The sequence below is a fragment of the Chenopodium quinoa genome, unplaced genomic scaffold (assembly GCF_001683475.1).
Source record: "Chenopodium quinoa cultivar QQ74 unplaced genomic scaffold, ASM168347v1, whole genome shotgun sequence".
Lineage (NCBI taxonomy): Eukaryota > Viridiplantae > Streptophyta > Magnoliopsida > Caryophyllales > Amaranthaceae > Chenopodium > Chenopodium quinoa.
Genome location: NW_018743850.1, coordinates 7,468,763 through 7,486,452, shown reverse-complemented (window position 1 = coordinate 7,486,452; position 17,690 = coordinate 7,468,763). Strand labels below are relative to the sequence as shown.

General features: G+C 36.1%; 2 protein-coding genes across 2 annotated transcripts; both read right to left on the bottom strand.

The window, feature by feature from the left end:
- Positions 1 to 184: 184 nt before the first annotated feature.
- On the bottom strand, positions 185 to 12,740 carry LOC110686202 (probable Xaa-Pro aminopeptidase P). Its single transcript, XM_021862806.1, has 16 exons — positions 12,437 to 12,740; positions 12,261 to 12,324; positions 11,133 to 11,272; positions 10,522 to 10,806; positions 10,087 to 10,209; positions 7,103 to 7,363; positions 5,664 to 5,750; positions 3,932 to 3,996; positions 3,552 to 3,618; positions 3,016 to 3,150; positions 2,819 to 2,899; positions 1,984 to 2,038; positions 1,630 to 1,734; positions 1,089 to 1,160; positions 597 to 721; positions 185 to 502 (listed from the first exon to the last, which is right to left on the bottom strand). Exons 1-16 carry the CDS (start codon positions 12,527 to 12,529, stop codon positions 338 to 340), a joined length of 1,923 nt encoding a protein of 640 aa, XP_021718498.1. The 5' UTR covers positions 12,530 to 12,740; the 3' UTR covers positions 185 to 337.
- An 863-nt stretch (positions 12,741 to 13,603) lies between these two features.
- LOC110686201 (probable NAD(P)H dehydrogenase (quinone) FQR1-like 2) lies at positions 13,604 to 17,244 on the bottom strand. The gene is made up of 2 exons (XM_021862805.1): positions 16,328 to 17,244; positions 13,604 to 14,129 (listed from the first exon to the last, which is right to left on the bottom strand). The coding sequence occupies exons 1-2, from the start codon at positions 16,885 to 16,887 to the stop codon at positions 13,907 to 13,909; spliced, it is 783 nt and encodes a 260-aa protein (XP_021718497.1). The 5' UTR covers positions 16,888 to 17,244; the 3' UTR covers positions 13,604 to 13,906.
- Positions 17,245 to 17,690: the final 446 nt, after the last annotated feature.

Below are 17,690 nucleotides of genomic sequence, written 5' to 3'. Positions count from 1 at the left end.
TTCTCGGTGTACTCAGTGACTTTCGCAATCAGGCCGATAATGAAAGGCTACTGTCATGTATAGTGTCAAATAATTGCAAAATTCTATTCGAAAGATAAAAAATAAATAAATATAAATATAAATAAAAATTGCAAGATTTTAGTATAAATAGAAATCATAAAACAACAAATAACACCAAGAATAATAGACTACTTAACCTGATAATTTAGTGTCATTATTTGAAGAAAACATAAATTAAAGTAAGAATACTTTGATATAAAATAAAGATCTCAAAGGAAAATACAATAAAATCAAATATAGGTTGACAATATCTTACAAAATTATAAATTGAGAATAATTATAAAATGTAAATGGGTTCTGTTGCCTTTCTTAGCCATGCCATCTCAGTATCATTCATATAAGGTGTCAAAATTTCTCGACACCTTGAATGATATGTGTTCACCCAACTTATTTCTTCTGGAGTCAGAAGGCTTAAATTTATCAATTTGCGTTGATACGGAGCCTGACAGTAAAAATTGAATTTTAGCTATATACAGTACGATATTGTAACCAGGCTCTGCAAAAAAGAACTCAAAATTAGAAAGCCGAAAACTTACCCATGTAATGTGCTCGAACCCCAAATATCCTCGGTCACCAAAGTTAAATTCCGTATTTGCCTCGTTCACTATAAGCACATTCTCCAATCTAATACCAAAATTCCCATCCTCATAGTAACCAGGCTCTGCAAAAACCAACCAAATGCATATTGTTACAAGAGTGAGGAAACCAGCCAAATTTTCTGGGTCCGAGAAGAGAAGACCTTATAAAAAGAAACAATGGAAAGATAAAGGATGAGAATTGAAAGGTGGTTAATGTCACTCGAAATTGTACTCAGTGTTGTAACGCCCATACCATATTACCATGTATATTCACATAGTATCTCGCTTTACTTTTTTTTTTTTTTTTTTTTTAATATATACAATATTACTACGGAGTATTATGTAACCCATAACTCCATGAGCAATTGAGCACGCCTTAAGCATCACCAAACAAAAAGTAAACTGTACTAGAAATTCATGGAGATTGCTTGCTAATCCATCCATACTAACCATCCGTTACAGTCATAGCAGCCTGCAGAGGTACATTCTGAGCTTGAGGTCTGAAGCTAATTAGATGAGGACCTGCTCAAACAGAAACAAACTGAAGGTTAAACTCAAAAAAAAACTGCAAAATGGGGCTCAGTATAAAGCAAGCAGAATTGGTAAAAATATCAATACAATAATAGTTGCCTCTTTGACAATAAAAAATGGTTTTACAGGGCCAAACGAGGATCTGGGCAGAAGGTTGTCCCATTTCATCACATTAATTCATGCTCTTGTCCAGCTAAAGGGAATGTTCTCAAGAGCGATCTTTGCCTAACTACTAGTATAGTAATATTAGTATGTGTGCTCAGCGAGTTATGTGTTGAATCAGTTTACTAATTTTATTGATGCAGTTAAATGTTGTCCAGACAAAATACCCATGGTATTTTTATTTCTTTTTCAATTTATTAGTCCATCCATACTGTCCAGCAAAAACAGACCGTGTGTTGATACTTAATTATGCAGTGTGCAAATCAATAGAAATAACATTAAAAACTCATCCACTCACCTTCATGCACGTTGAGGTAAGATCCTATGCCGTGACCAGTACCATGACGATAATCAAGCCCATATTTCCACAGAGGAATTCGTGCAAGAATGTCAAGAGCATGACCTGATACATCAACCATCAAGTAAGAGCGTTCACATGCACAATAAATAGAATAAGGACCAATAAACATCAAACTGAACAAGAGTATAGTTAATAATAGGAGCACCAAGAGATGGATCCCATCTGTACACTCCTCAATCATAGACTATATCTCTATTAACCAGCACAGCATCAAACCAATAACATTCATCTAGATTTCCACAACTGGTCAATCAATTATCAAAATACAGACAGAGACTAAAGTTCCAGTACCATTAGTTCCTTTTGGAAACCGAGCATCACCCAATGCAATGTGACCTTTAAGAACCTGAAAAGATAATACATGTCAGAACTCAAACCAAGATGTATGGAATATTGAGAGAATTCTAGCACAAGTCCTTTGTAGCAAGTCTTATCCTAAGAGGTAAACGGCAAATGTAACATGAAATAACATAAGTACATATTACTGAGTATTTTAAACTATATGGTGTCTATCATTAAATAATGGGCTTAACAGTTCTCAATTTCATCACTTAAATAATTTTAGTTTATTAGATGTCAAGTGAAGAGAAGAGAATTAATCCAGAAGAATGGGAATTCTCTAAAAATGTGAACAGGGCTAAAGGTTTTACATTGACAGATTTTATTAGTCATAATTCAGTAAATCTCTGATAATTCAAAAGGAAAAGCTGCTTCCATTAATACAAATTGATAATCAAACGATGAAACGGATGCCTTTGTAAAAAAAAGGCTTTCAATTAAGCGTTGTGTGAGGACTGAGGAAGGACAGGAAGCAGAAAATACTTGTCATCAAACAGAAGGGAAGAAGACCAATTTCTTCAAACCAATACTATTCCGGATTGAAAAGTGTATGTGACAGTTTGACAAGATCATATAGTGAGAGCTCACTTTCATTTATTACAACCCTGTGTTAGTTGTAGTTTCTCAGGTCATTTTGTCCACATGTAGAAGATAACTCATCAAAACACAAATGTTTCCACCAGTGTAGAATGCAGCCAGCATCCTCTGCAATATGCTAATAGTAATGTTCTATACTTATTGAGGGAAAAAAGAAGTTGAATTGTGAAGCAATATGACAGATACATACCCCTGTGTAGCAAGCTTTTTCATGAGCAGAAGGTTGTCCAAAATGCACTGTCCGAGTAATATCAGTTGTTCCATCTTGATACTATTAAAGGCCACCCAACCAAGTAAAAAAAATAAAGCAAGATATTATAAACAAAGGTTATTAAAGTAACAGCCAAAGTGATGACATAAGCTGCTCAGATAAAAATGTTGGTCTACCTGTGCTCCTGAATCAAACAGGTAAATTCGATCTGGATCCATCTCAGCACAAGTTTGAGGATTGGGCCCATAATGAATAATGGCCGCATTTGGACCAACAGATGAAATGGTAGGAAAACTCAGGCCCCTAAAATGCTGAAGAGAAAATGAATTAGAAGAATGTCCAATTTTCTAAAAGACTTGCAGATGAGCATGTTGCAGTTCTGATGTAATGTACAAAACCAAACATAAAACTCTACACTGTCAATAAAAAGTTGTTTGTTATGAAGTTGAAGTTCAAATCAATTCTTTAAACAAGGTAGATTACATAATTTGGTTTACAATCAATCCATTTAACATGGTTGATTGCAAAGTTTGGTAATGAATTAAAAATTTTGGGAATGAACAAACAAAAATGTCCAAGGTTTCTCATAAGAATATTCTTTAGTTACAGCAGTCAGTAGTTTAGTAGCTATAAGTTCATTCATTACAAGAAATCAACTGCAAACAATGACAATAAATAGTGAAATCCACAATATCGTATGTAAGTTGTTTACCTCCTTTGATGCACGGAAACCTTCTAGCTTATCACTCACTGAGATTTCTGTCAGCTTCTGTGCTTCCCTGCAAATATTCCCAACAATGAGAAGAAATGAAAATCGGTGAGCCACACAAATCAAAAGAAATTTTTTTGGTAAAATGTTATGGAGAATGTGCATGAGACAGACAGTGAGTACATATCAATATGTCCACATTATCTTCATTTTCACACAACCACCAAAAATAAAGAGAGAAATAAAGACATCCCTTTTACTAGGATCTGTATGAATAATCACATAACGGAGTTCCTCAATTCTCATGCTAACAACCATCATTAGAAAACCCATACTATAGAGAAGTACTACTAAACTTTCTTCAGAGAGAAAAGACTACTTACGAAGGTTTTTTCCTTTCTGTCTCAGCCTCAGAAAAATACCCTGGAGCCCCATAAGCCTCCTGCATCTGCAAAGTTTAAATATTAGCTTTTCGAATCAGGAGGCGGTACATTATTAATAACAAAATTAGAATTTTCATTCACGAGTTCAAGTTATAGCTAGTATTTTACTCTACAAATAATTTGGCAGATGCTACATCTTTAACGAAATAAAACCCTTTGTTTTTCTTTCCCTAAAATGTCCCTCCCCCTTCCCTCAATGTCCATATAAGTAAACATATTTCTGGAAGACAAATCCTGCAAGTTATAATTGTCATTACAACTGAAAATTGCATTTTTTTCACCCAAATTATAACGCAAGTGGATCAATAATGCAACTAGAACTGCTGAATCACATTAGGAAGAGAAGAAGATAAATGTAACCCCAGTACAGAAACATATATTTCAATTATTAGAAAGAACTTGTAAAGTTTGCCAAAAGATCCAATTAGTAATGGTGATAACCAGATCTGAAACAAAATTTGAATGCTAGAAATATTTTAGCACGCAAAAAATATGGGCCAGGAACCTGAAGGGATCTAATATCCAACAGGTGCCTTCATTACAAAAAGGAAAACAGAAAGCATGCATTGGTGATGCTCATTAATTTCTAGCCATTTTCTAATAGCCCCCATCAGTGTTAATGGTTGAGCAGTGTTGTAATGATATGTGCACTGCTACTCAATTCTTAAGATTGATGACCTTGCTGAAAAATTACAGGTGCAAATGTAATCGAGCAATGCTAGGGTGAAACTGTCTCACCAAGTTCACAGGCCATTAGATTCACATAGAAAAAGACAAAGATATTGAGGGGTAAAGATTTAGAATTCTATAATAATTTTAAAATGTGTGGTTACCGCCGGGAAAATAATCATTTCATCATTTTTGTTTACCCCTACCTCTCCAAACCCCCAAGGCCCCAAGTCCTTGCCCCTCCCCCCTATCCATCACCCTGAGTCCCTGACTATGACCAACATTCAGGAATCCCATATAAGCCTGTTAAATTATCAAATGCCTAAATTTGGAGTGCTTCCAACCTAAGGTAAGTGGTTAGGCTAGAACTACTCATTCCTTTCTATTTCTCATTGGATGATTATTTTAAATGAACCATTATTGGTTTGTAGATGATGGTGATTAGGTGGGCAAACAATTGAGGGTGGTGGTGGGGAGGGAAGATGTGTGTCAAGGTATTAGAGAAGGCAAGGCTGTAAGGAGGGCAGGAAAAAAAGGAGAGGTGGTAGGGGAGGGAAGATGGGTGAGAGGACATTGGCAGAGGAGAGAAGAGAAGGTGAGGTGGTGAGGATGGACAGGGTGAAAAGGTGGTGATGGTCTAGCTTCCAATGGTGGTGAAGGTGTTCAGCGATGGAGGTTAGGGAAATTTTGGGGTAGTACCATAGTGAACGGTGATGGCTTGACTTGGGACAATGTGGCAGCGAGACAATACAAGGGAGGGAAAACCAGATCAAAGAGGAATTCTCAACAGGACTGGGCCAATCAAGATTAATGGATTATGATGAACTGTTTTAAGAGCAAAGGAAATCATTAGAAGTAATACCTATCCACTAATTGCCACATAAGGCATACCCGTGAAAGATGGTTCTCTTTTTTTGTAATTCATTAATGACGTGCTCTTGAACAATATATCCTTTATAAAAAAGCCAAGCAGTAAAGGCATAAAAAGTAGAAGGTTAGTTACCTGCTTATCAAGCCACACAAGGAACTGCACAACAGCTGCACCATCCCGCACATGCGCCTTCTTCAAGCCTTCCATTTCAGCAGGATTCTGAGAATCTCTATCCGTTAGTAGTTAGCGGAAATATTTTTTATACATAGCAAGAACATCTCTGCAAAGGCCAATGTTATAATCCTATCGTATAAGTTTGATGCTAACAAGTAGATGATAACATTCCATTTTTTGTAAAACTGCATTTTGTCTATGGATATTCCAGTAAGTTCGTATTGAATGAGCCAAGCTAGTTTGGCACTGTTTGCATCTTCTCTAAAATGCATTTTGTTAATGCTATATTCTAGTTAGCTCATAGTGAACAAGCCAAAGCAGTTTAATTTTGTTTTCATCACCAAATTAGCTCCAAAAAGGACTAGGAAAATTAGGGAAGCTCCATAATTCCGAAAAATGATAACACAGCTTTACTTTGAAACAAATCAAAGGATATTAAGTTTAAGCGTTTACCAATATCATAAAAATCAAAAACAAGAAGAACAGGATTTTACAACTACAAGCCCATCTGATTTCCTTTCAGTTTCATCTTTTCCCTGTTCCATCTGCCTTTCTAAGATCCAACCACACTTCAAGGAGATTTCGAAAGAAATCCAACAAAACCAAAAGGGATCACAGAAATGATTTGCATCCACTTTAAGACTCCCATGATTTACTCCCCCTATCCAAATACACATCAACATTGATTGTGTATTTAGAGACAACATGTACTACCTCCGTTTCTTATTATTTGCAACAAAGGGATATTATATAAGAAATGGAGGTGGTATGATTTTACATTAAGAAGAGGGATCTTGTTATATTTGGTAGATTGTCTATATTCAAAACATTAACTTTATTAATATTCATTAGTACAAAGTACATGATCAACATAATAATGGTCAACAATTGATCTAGGAGACAATGATTACACAAGTGTGAAGTTTGTATTGGGGTGGATGGAGTACCAGATATATATAAAAATGACTAGCATGGATACAGAGACCCTCTTAGGTGACTAAAGAGGTATTGATGAATTTGAGAGTAAGATTGTACTTAAACAAATGAATGCATACTAAAAAAAATCTTATAAGACCTCTACCCTTCAATAAAGCAGGTAACCTTAGTAAAAATTTGATGATATAAATGAATAAAAGGTTGTCATAAAAGGAATAATAAAAAAAATGAGTAGAACTTAAAAAAACGGATGAAACAGTAAGTGAGTAGAACTTAGGAAAACGGAAGAAGTAATAGACAGTTATGTCCCATCTATTGAGCCTAATAAATTTAGGTCCCATCTATTAGCACACTCTTCAAAAAAAGACACATCAAACCTCCATCATACATAAATCCTATTTGATCTTGGTTTTTGCTGCAGGACTAATAAATTGTACAATAAACACAAGAAAAAGCATTACCTTCAAAGCTTTTGCAAGTGCCAAAGGAGACTGCTGCAATAAGACTTGATCAGACTTAAGTTTGGAATACAAAGCATAGCAGCATGAACGAGGGTCCATCCATATGAAGTTACAATCTTTTCCCGTCTCCCCAGTTTTATTTTCTGCAGCATTAACCGGCAAGGAAGAAGCAAGCTGATTAAATGCCAGCAGGTCAACATCTGCACCAACTGCATCATAGTTACGGACTTCAATTTTGTTTTCCATCATGTAAGTTTGCACCTGAAAAAACCCCTCTTAAATATGAGTTAAAAAAAATGGGCACCAAAATTAAAAGACATAAAATAGGGGTAGATAACTAGGTAAACTGACAAGATGTAATTTTGACAGGGATGTTAAGTTATGAAACATTTTTCACAAGTACATTAGCTTTGAAGTATTATTTTCTGGACTTTTTAATCTGTTAGGACACTGTTAAGCTTTGAAAATAATACTCTTAAGAGGATGATTGGTTCAAAGAAAGAGAGAGAAACAGAAAGTAAGTAGAATCTTTTTTTGTAGTGTTTGATAGATCATTTTTATCAAAAACCCCTCTCCTCCTCTCTCTCTTTCTTACACCTGCAACCAGTATAGAACTTCTGCTCTCTTACCCATACCTCACTTCTCCACCATCCTTGTTCCACACTCTTTCTTTGCCTCCCTCTACCTCCACCACCTAAGAACAATTTGACCACTAAGGTCAAGACCCAACAAAAATGAGCCTAAAAATCACAAAGTGTTCAAGAACTATCAATGAATTTAGAAATTTTGAAGATACATTTTTCTCAGTTTCATAGGTTCTCCTATAGCTAATGTAGTTGGGTTTTGGCTCAGTATGATATCAAAGTGGTGGTTCTTGATTGGAAAGAAAGGGATAATGCAAGGTGGGAAAGGGCATTGGTAATGGAGGTGCAGTACGAAGTTGGTTAAAGGAGAACTACAGAATCAAACTTATGGGGGAAGGGCCAATGAGAGGCTAGTAAATAAAGAATAGGAACACATAGTCACTAGAATCAGTATTTTAATTATTAGACCGAAAATCCACTAATCCAATTCATTTCCTCGATGTGCATACCTGCTCAGTATTGGTTTTGGTTTGTGCTTCATTGTTTTTCATTCATACATTTAAAATAGAGTGACTACTTTTGCTTTATTGTTGTACGCAATTAAAAATATTTGTCCAAATGTGTGAATGGACACACTCATTGGGGTTCCAACCAAACTGATCGTTTTCCATATGAGTTGCGGTTCAATGCGGTGCAAGCTAATAGTTATCGGCATTTGTGACGGGAAGAAGGATGCCACTTTGAAGAAAGCATCCAGACGCTTTAGTCCCGAAGCAAAGGTTGAGGAGGAGGTGTCAACATAGCTTCCTCTACAAATTCCCCAAACAAAACTTCTTTTGATTTTGAATCCTATGTAAGGGGGAACTCGAGTTGATCGTAGATAAATCTTCTCATGTTTTTTAAAGTTCTATTTCACTTGTTAAATTATTAAAAGCATTGTCTTCAACCTTGGATTTTCTATTGAATACCTTAATTATGTTGATTGAGATGATTTCCATGGATTTTAGGGTTTAGGTGAACCCTTGTTGTCACGAATACTTGATTGCATATGGATATTAAACTCTTGTGGGTTGCATTAAGGGATTTTCATTGTTATTTTTTATGATTGATTACCATTTCAACTTAATTCTTATTCTCCTTAACCAAAGATCGAAAGATGAAATCAAGTAGTAGGCTCCTTTATGCTTGTTCGACTAAAAGACCATGAAAAATAGGAATTTCTAGTCAAAGAGATTGTTATTGTCTTTATAATTAGGTTTATTGCTTGGAATAATGTTTTGTGACTATGAAAATAGATTGTAGTTCAGGTTTCAAAGCTATCCCTTCTAGCTCGAAATAGTAGTTTTGGTGCTTTTGATAATTTCCTCTAAAGTCCTATATCTCCATGTTTAATTGCAATTTTGTGATCAAATTGAATGGCGTAGCCCTTGCCTTAGAACTTTTCTATTATAGTTCTTATTGTTAATTTCTAATTTCCTTGAATTAGGAGTTTGGATAAAACGCCATTTAAACACCCAATTTGACTTAGCTTGTTTGTTGGATAACATTTGGTGGTTGATTCAATGCCTCATGTGTTCGACCTTTACTTGCTCTTACTACTAGTTAGTAAGACCGAATAAAGTTATCATTTGATAGGTTGGCAATACCCTATCACATTACACGCAACATCAAATAGGGTTTATGAGATGATTTCATCAGATATAGTGGGGGAAAGGTGATGAATGTTATGCTTCAATGTTAGTGGATTATAGTTGCAGCTATTTTTCTGATTAATAGTTAAGTTGTAGCCTATATATTAGCATTTAAGTTGTTCTTGAAAGTGGAATAAGAATTGCAGTAAGTTCCTTTCAACATTTTTCATTCTTTTTCTTTCTTTTTTTACAACAAAAGGAATAGAAATAATCAAATAAGCAGAACAAAACACTAACAAGAATTTAGGTCCTTAATTCCCTTCACTGTCTTGATTCTGAGGAACCAATTCAACCAAAATACCTTAATAATAATTCCCTAATTGACTACACAGTACACACCACTTCCTTCATCAAAAAAAGATAGTCTGTTTTGTAAACATGACTCACACCAATGTATGTCACTAAAGTAAAGTGGACAATAGTTTCTAAACAAGAACGTAATATAGTTTATTTCTAGATTTCAAATAACATAGTATTATTTATGCAGCCTATCAACATAAAAATTATTGACCAAAGAGAAAAAATGGCCAAAACTAATTTACTCCCTCGAGAGGTTATTACACATTATCGTCCTTTAATTTTGCGAGATTGTGATTTGATCCTAAGTTCGCATATGTTTGATGTGATACAGTGAGCTAGCTAGTAACAACTATGTAACATGTCATCATTAAAAGCCACAGCCAAAAACTGCTCCACGGCAGAGACTGACCTCAGGAGATACTTTTCGTTGGTCCACATAAACGAATGTTGCTGCTGATGTTACTACAGCAAAAGCATGAACAACTGGACAATATGAAACATCATTCCCACGAATATTGAATAACCAAGCAACCTGCAAACAAATCACCAGAATTAATTCATCATGGGGCACAAGAATACCAATTTATGTTCCAATGGCAATGTAGTACATAAGTCTCTCTTCCGTTGGGGACCATATCAAAGATGCTGCTTCTTAAAGGACTCACTATGTACGCACACACAGTCAGACACAGTGAGCAACTGAGCATGCACATATATATGTATAAACAAGTAAATCCAAGCAAGGAAATTGTAAATACCATAGGTATAAACGATCGTTTGGACAGTAATTTCAAGATAAACAAAGGGGGTCCACAGACATTGCACAAAATAGAAGGACCATTACCTCATCAAGTGCAGAGATAATAATACTGTGTACTTTCTCCTGCATAAGTTTTCTCCTTAAATCTTGCAACTTTTCTGCAACTGTGCGTCCAGCAAACTCCAGTGGTTGCACCTTGACAGGATTCGCCTCAGCTTCTGGCCTATCATTCCAAATTTGATCAACAAGATTGTTCGAGGTTGAAATTAACTTTTGTTGATTCTTCTCAAGTGCACGTTCCCATCTCTGTGCAGTATCTATTGATACACTCCAGGGGTCAATGCCAATAGCTGCTTCTTCTGGCAAATTCTGGAAGACAACAGATAATAGAGACAACTTCACTTCAGCACTCACAAAGAATTGTTTGAGATAGAAACACTTTGTGCAGCATCAAATAAATTAGCCAACAAACAGTGAAACTTTCAAATGAACTCTAACTCCTAACTGTGAGAAGGTACACAGCCCCCCCCCCCCCCCAAAAAAAAAAAAAAAAAAAAAAATAGAAAAAGAAATTAAATTTTAATTAAACAGATTCCATCAAAAAAAAAAAAAAAAAACACCTAGAGTCATTTCCTGTCCTTTGATAGTTCAAATTATGAAAGATTGTTCAGGACTAAAATAAAAAACCCACTCACATCTGCCATCCAGATCTCTACTGCAGGATCCTCTCCCATACGCATAAGCTTCCACTGATCACTTAGCTGTTTCTCCGCCTGCAAAAAATACCTTCCATCGGTCCAAAGCCTTGCATCATCCGTTGTTATGAGGGCCAAACCTGAAAAGAATATGAACTACTGAGAACTTTCCAGAAAAATCCACTTCGACAAAGAAGATCAATTCCTTGTAAGTCATGCAGGTTCATTTAGCAATTGAATAATTATTGTGATTGTAGAATAAACATATACATGTAATCAGCCATCAGCATGGATCCTGTGCCTAATTGCCTATCAGCATCTAGGGAGGAAAGTATACACAGTTGCACACTCACCCGAACTAAACAAGATGGACTGACTTGCCATCTTAGCATACTATGCATACAAATAATTTACGGAGAAGATTCTCGAGAAAAGCCATAAAACTATGCATGATTCTACATCATAGGTCAAACTCATTTCTTTAGTGATAGTCTATTTTGAAATGCCGACAAATATAAAATTACCATGAATGACTATGATGAGTGCCACTCCTACTAAAGATAGAGTAACAGATTGAACTCTTCCATGAATAGGTAAAGGCATCATGGCAATGAAAGGCACTACAAAGATTTGATTTACTTGATTGTCATAAAACCTCCTTGGCTTGTCAGACCAAGAACACTCACTGCCTAATATCCACTAACATCGACATATCCAGAGAATGTTCAAAAACTATAAGCACAAAACAAAAGCGATTACACCCTCCACAACGACAGAACTAGCTATAATAATACTTCTTGATATTAATCAGTCTATTATACATCTTGGCACTCATGTCAACATAATTTACAAATAGTAACAGATAACACTCCAAGAGAACACCTACAAACCAATAATTCTCCTCTGAATTCGAGTTCTAAATCGAAGTAATCCAGGATCAATCTATATCGAGATTTTGCAATAACAAAAACGATAATTCAATTGAAATATTGAATATTACACAATGCAGAAAACAGAAATCCAGGTGAAACAATCCAAAATATACAAAATCCAATAATATCAAACAATGATAAAATTCAACGAAAAATTCAATTTAATTATCGAGATGCAATTGCACTTTGCGCTTACCAGCACTTCCAGAAAATCCAGAAATAAACTGCCGCCTTTTATCACGATCAGAAACATACTCACTCTACAAAATCAATTCAAATAAACACAGAGAAAACCTCGTAAAAATCGAAACAATAATTCTACTTTATTTTCGTTTCATTATAATATATAACAATTAAATTTCAAAATTGAACCTGATGATAATCTTCAGAAGGAACGATTAAGGCATGAAGAGGAGGAGAGTGAGAAGCCATTAAAGATCTCAAAGCAGAGAGTTTGTCCGCCATTTTTGAGAGAGTTTGTGAGAGAAGTGTGGAACTCTATTTTGGTGTTGAATTGAAGATTTATAGGAAGAGTAGTATTATGATGGTTTTAGTTGTGAGGATTGTAAAAGTTGGTTTGAATGTCAGCAGAAGTCTGTGAAGATGTACGATTCTGTATTATTGATGCACCTTTCGAGGTGGGCTAATCTTGATTACTGGATTAAGCCAATAGATAGAGTCGTGAGTGAATATTTTTGAGACTTTAAGCAAAGTCGAGACTTTTTTATAATGTACGGAGTAAATAAAAAGAGATTGCTTGGTTGTCGGATTGGTTTTGATTTGGGTTGATTCAGATCAAGTCATTTATGAGATTATGGGAAAGATAAGGAAATTCTCGCTCTCAAAAATTACTGCTAATCAGTGAAAAATAAAAAGATACTCTTATGTATTTGGCATATAATATCCTTCATATTCATTTTCATCCTATGATTGTTTTACAAAAGAAACATTAAGATTCTTCTTCTTTATTCATTCATGAATTGTTGTTACATTGCCATGAATAATTGAGTATAAGTTTAGTTCAAAAAACTGATTTTACCTTTATAATACAATCAAGGTTAGTTTTTTTGCCTATGTGCTCACAAGGTGCAAGCACGTGGGAAATGAAATAACATTTGGTTGTAGCATGCGCAAGGAACAATTGTTCTGCGTGCATAGAACATTATCGCATCAAAACTAAAGACATTCAGCATATCTCATCTTTGACTCTTTTGCATTTATGTATGGTGGGTAGTTATGGCATTGGTGGAATGCAAAAATATTTGTAGGGCAATCTGCAGGGCTATAACTCCTTGTTGCTTCACTATACTGGACTACTGAAGTAGGCATTCAATGCTCCAGAATCGCGCCTTGTAACAAGAAGCAACAATATTGCTAACTATTGTTCCAGTATACTTGTAATTTTGAACAAAACAAATATGTCAATAAAAGTATTATAAAAATAATAAAGTAAACTTCAAACAGAAAGGGAATCAAGCGGCAGCAAAGAAACTCAGCAACTTAAAACTATTAAAGCTCAGATAGAAAAGCAAGCTAAAATCTTTTTGCAAACTGTGACATTCTTATTATGCCATCATCGAAACAAATAATTGAGCACTGAGTTTGAAACATGTACACCAACTATACTCCATGAATACATCAAATGAAAAAAATAATAACATCAGCAAGAAACAAGAAAATGAAAAGAAAAAAGCCCTATAACTCTATGCAGTGCCAGATGGCTATATCTGAAAACCAAAATATCAGTATAATAAATGGGACATATACACTTCAGCTGAAGGGGTACATCATTTGGATTCCATCAGATGTGACAGAAACCTGAATGATGGAGGGAGATCAAGGCTAGGCAAGCCTCTTGACAACTGCAGCCATATACTTGCCCTGGTGCTCTGCGAGTGCTAGCTCAGTATCAGTAGGTTCTCGAGTGCCATCTCCTGCAAAAACTCCAGCACCATAAGGAGAACCACCGCGTATTGTGTCCATCTTAAACATACCAGCACCAAAGGTGTACCCAACAGGAACGAAAAGCATCCCGTGGTGAGCCAACTGAGTAATTGCTGTCCAACTGCAAAAACGGAAGGCAGAAAGAGGTTAGCTGGATAAGTAAGCACAAAATAACAAGCTAGTAAAAGTATGCATTTAATCTCTAACCAGTCCCAAGAAAATCAGTCCACACAATACAACATATTTTCTGACAGGAATCATTCAATCGTTTCCTCAGCACAGAAAATAAATATATCACAGTAGAGACACACAGGATCGAACATAAAGTTCTGGTAATAGCTATGTTGAGAAAAGCAGGATCAAACTACAGGACATCTTCAAAGCTATATTAGAAATTTTATATGCTGCCTTTGTTTATTTTTCTATTAAAGTGTTCAACCTCATTTTCAAAATTCACACGGTGACTACGATGCCCTTAAGATCTCAACATCAACCTGTCCTCTGACCTCCAATAAATTAATCTGCAGCCTTTATCATTCTCCAATTCTTCTATTATTTAACCCTTCATCACAATTCAGTATTCACTATCACTATGAGACCCCACAGGTTTCACAGATAGATTCCCCACCATCCCTCGCCCCTCGTCCCAACAAGAGAATCATCGGCATTGTGTGAACCGAGAGGTTTGCTTAAGTAACTTCCATCATGACAGGGTAACTCAAACTTAATAGCTCAAACTTCAAGCAGAGATTCAGAATCATCAGATCATATTTCACTTTCCATTAAACATTTGGATTCCTAAAAAAAAATTGGAGAAATCTATGAACTGCCATTACGAAAACATCTTTCAAAGTCCTGCAATGAGAAAAGTACATTGGATTAACATTGTTCATCAAGTAATGTAGAGCCAGAGGGACTCAATATCTAAGATATTGGTGGTCCGAGTCAATCTTTGGCTTAGCTCTGATTTACATCACTGGTAGTTTAGTCCCCCTTTCTCTTGGTAAAATCAAATTGATTTACAAAATATACAATAAGCTACAGCAAATGGAGTCCTCTTTTCTAATGTTGGAGGAAGTCTGGAAGTGTAAAGTTGATGACTCTTCCATGGTAAGTCATGCCAGCAGGCTCTGCGGCCTCTGACAGATCCTTAATATCTCTGGTGGTGAAATTGGAAGTTAAATTCCCTATGAATTAAGATTTCTCTTATTCAAATAAAGATAAACTCTTAGGTAGTCACCAACCATGTGGTTCTCATGTAGAGAGCCCATTCTGGTTTCAGACTGGTCTATAGAGCATACACTCATAAGATACATCCTAGGTGATTTTGGTGTATCTTTAATCAGATAAGAGAGTTGTAAGAAAAAAGAAAAAAAAAAAAAAAAAAGGTTCTTGTATTTAACTAACTACTAAAGAGAAGTGTTAAAACTGATCAAAATATGGGATTGGGAAGGGTGACAACCTCAATCCCGCATTTCATGATTGTATTTTACTTCTTGGTAATGCTGGAACACAGTCAAAATTGATATTTTCTTTTGTAGTAGTAGTGCTTGTTTACCTCAGATTCTAGACAATTGTAAACGGTGACTAGGGAAAGCCACAACTCACAAGCAAAAAAATGAAATAAAAGAGCTGCCACTTCTGACTTTCATCTGAAAGTCAACAGGAGTGACTGCATACATAAATACATAGCTCCTTTCAATCACCCTCAAAGAAATAAATTTTAGGATCCCGCCCCTCCCGCTAAGAAAAATAATGGGACCACAAGGATGCCACCTCCATGACTACAGCAGCCAAAATCTGCTAGGAATTATGTCACCAAAGCGAAACATTCCACACAGTGTACTACCAAGCTCATTTAATTACATACCAGGGTCGTTCTTTTAACATCTCCAGCACAGATCACTCAAAGAGACGGTCAAATTTCTTCAAATACTTCTTGCATTTTCAGACAAAATTTGATGTATAAAGCCACCCTACTCTCTATCATTGAATAATCTCTTCAACAATAATCTAACAACATAAAAATTTACCAAGCATTTTCAAATTCTAAAGTGAATGAGCTATGTTCTTAACACGAAAACATTTGCTCAATAACAACATAAAGTCATGAACTCAACCAAGTCAAACACTCCTATAAGTATGCCACTCACATCAAACATAACCTAACACCAAAAATGCAATAAAATCAATCAATTAAACTCAAAACACACTAACATTTGTAAGACAATAACCAAATTCTAATCACAATTCCTCAAAACACAAAAACATAATAAACTAATTTCTAGCAATCAACATTATTAAGTTCCGAATACTTACGCAGTGGTCTCCTGCCCGCCGCCTTGAGTACCGGTACTAACAAAAAATCCGGCAGGTTTTCCGGCCAATGCCTGATCCTTCCACAATTGTCCCGTCGAATCAAAAAATGATTTCATTTGAGCCGCCATACACCCATACCTCGTCGGAAACCCGAACAAAAACCCGTCAGCAGCAGCTAATTCCGCCGCCTCCGAAATCTCCGGTATAGAATCATCCTTCGATGGCGCCTTCATATGAGCCAACACTTCCGGCGACAAAGTCTCAGCCACCCTATACAAAACCCCTTCAACCCCATCAACGGCGTCAACCCCTTTCTTCATCCTTCTCGCTAATCCCTCCACGTGTCCATACATCGAGTAGAAAACTATGTACACCTTCAGAATTCGGGTCGGATTGGGGTCAAAAACGGCGTCGTTTTGGGTTGTAGGTGGGTCGGAAGATGAGGTTTCAACTGGGGATTTGCTGCCGTCAATTGGTGCCGGAGGTTGCCGGTATCCGGCGGTTGTTACGCGGTCGGGGAGTTTCTTCTTGCTGGGGACGCAACCGCCGCCTTTTCCCATGGGAGTCAAAGGAGAGAGAATTGGTTGATGGGTTGGGAAGAAAAGGGAGCGAAAATGGTGGGTGAATTTGAAGAGTGAGGAGAGAGAAAATGGGAGTTTGATGGTGACTGAGTTGAAGAAATTTAAGGGTGAGTTTTACTTTGATGAAATTGCCAGAAACGCGGTGAATTACGAATGGGGATGATGAGAAGGAGGATGAAGATGACAGCGAAGATGAGACGACCAGTAATAGCTCTGGAATTCTCAAATTTGGGATCCGTATGGTTCGCTCTCTTCGGTTGAAACTCAATTATTTCAACTGAGAGTCTTTTTGACGTCGTTGTTGATGCTTGATAGTACACCCATTTTTTACATTTTGGGTATTTTGATCGTGGGACGAGTCAAATTTGTAGACTTGGCAATCGTGTTGTGTTCGTTTTTATATCGGAAATTCAACGGATTAGAGAAGTTCAATACCAATCCGATCTATTTAAGAAACGTGTCGTGTTGTGTTGACCCAATTAATTAATCGTGTCGAAAACTCTTAACACTAACCCGCTTTTTTCGTGTTCGGTTCGTGTCGTGTCGTGTTGAATTGAAAAATATTGGTCTTGTTCAATGGATTTATTAATAATTTCATAAATTATTGGGTTTTTATACTAGGTAGGTTGATTCGTGTTAATTTCGTGTTAAGAGTCTCAACACTAACCCAACCCTTTTAATTAAAAGTGTCGTGTCGTGTTGACCCATTTAATTAAACGTGTTGAAAACCTTTGACACTAATTCAATTTTTTCGTGTCGTGTTATCGTACCGTGTCAGTTTT

Excerpts from the sequence above, each read along its gene's own strand:
- LOC110686201 (XM_021862805.1), bottom strand. The coding sequence starts at position 16,887 with ATGGGAAAAGGCGGCGGTTGCGTCCCCAGCAAGAAGAAACTCCCCGAC. Across the intron at positions 14,130-16,327 it reads GGCGGGCAGGAGACCACTGC|TTGGACAGCAATTACTCAGT; the intron begins GTAAGTATTCGG and ends CCGTTTTTGCAG.
- LOC110686202 (XM_021862806.1), bottom strand. The coding sequence starts at position 12,529 with ATGGCGGACAAACTCTCTGCTTTGAGATCTTTAATGGCTTCTCACTCT. Across the intron at positions 10,807-11,132 it reads TAGAGATCTGGATGGCAGAT|AATTTGCCAGAAGAAGCAGC; the intron begins GTGAGTGGGTTT and ends GTTGTCTTCCAG. Across the intron at positions 1,735-1,983 it reads GTTTCCAAAAGGAACTAATG|GTCATGCTCTTGACATTCTT; the intron begins GTACTGGAACTT and ends TTGATGTATCAG.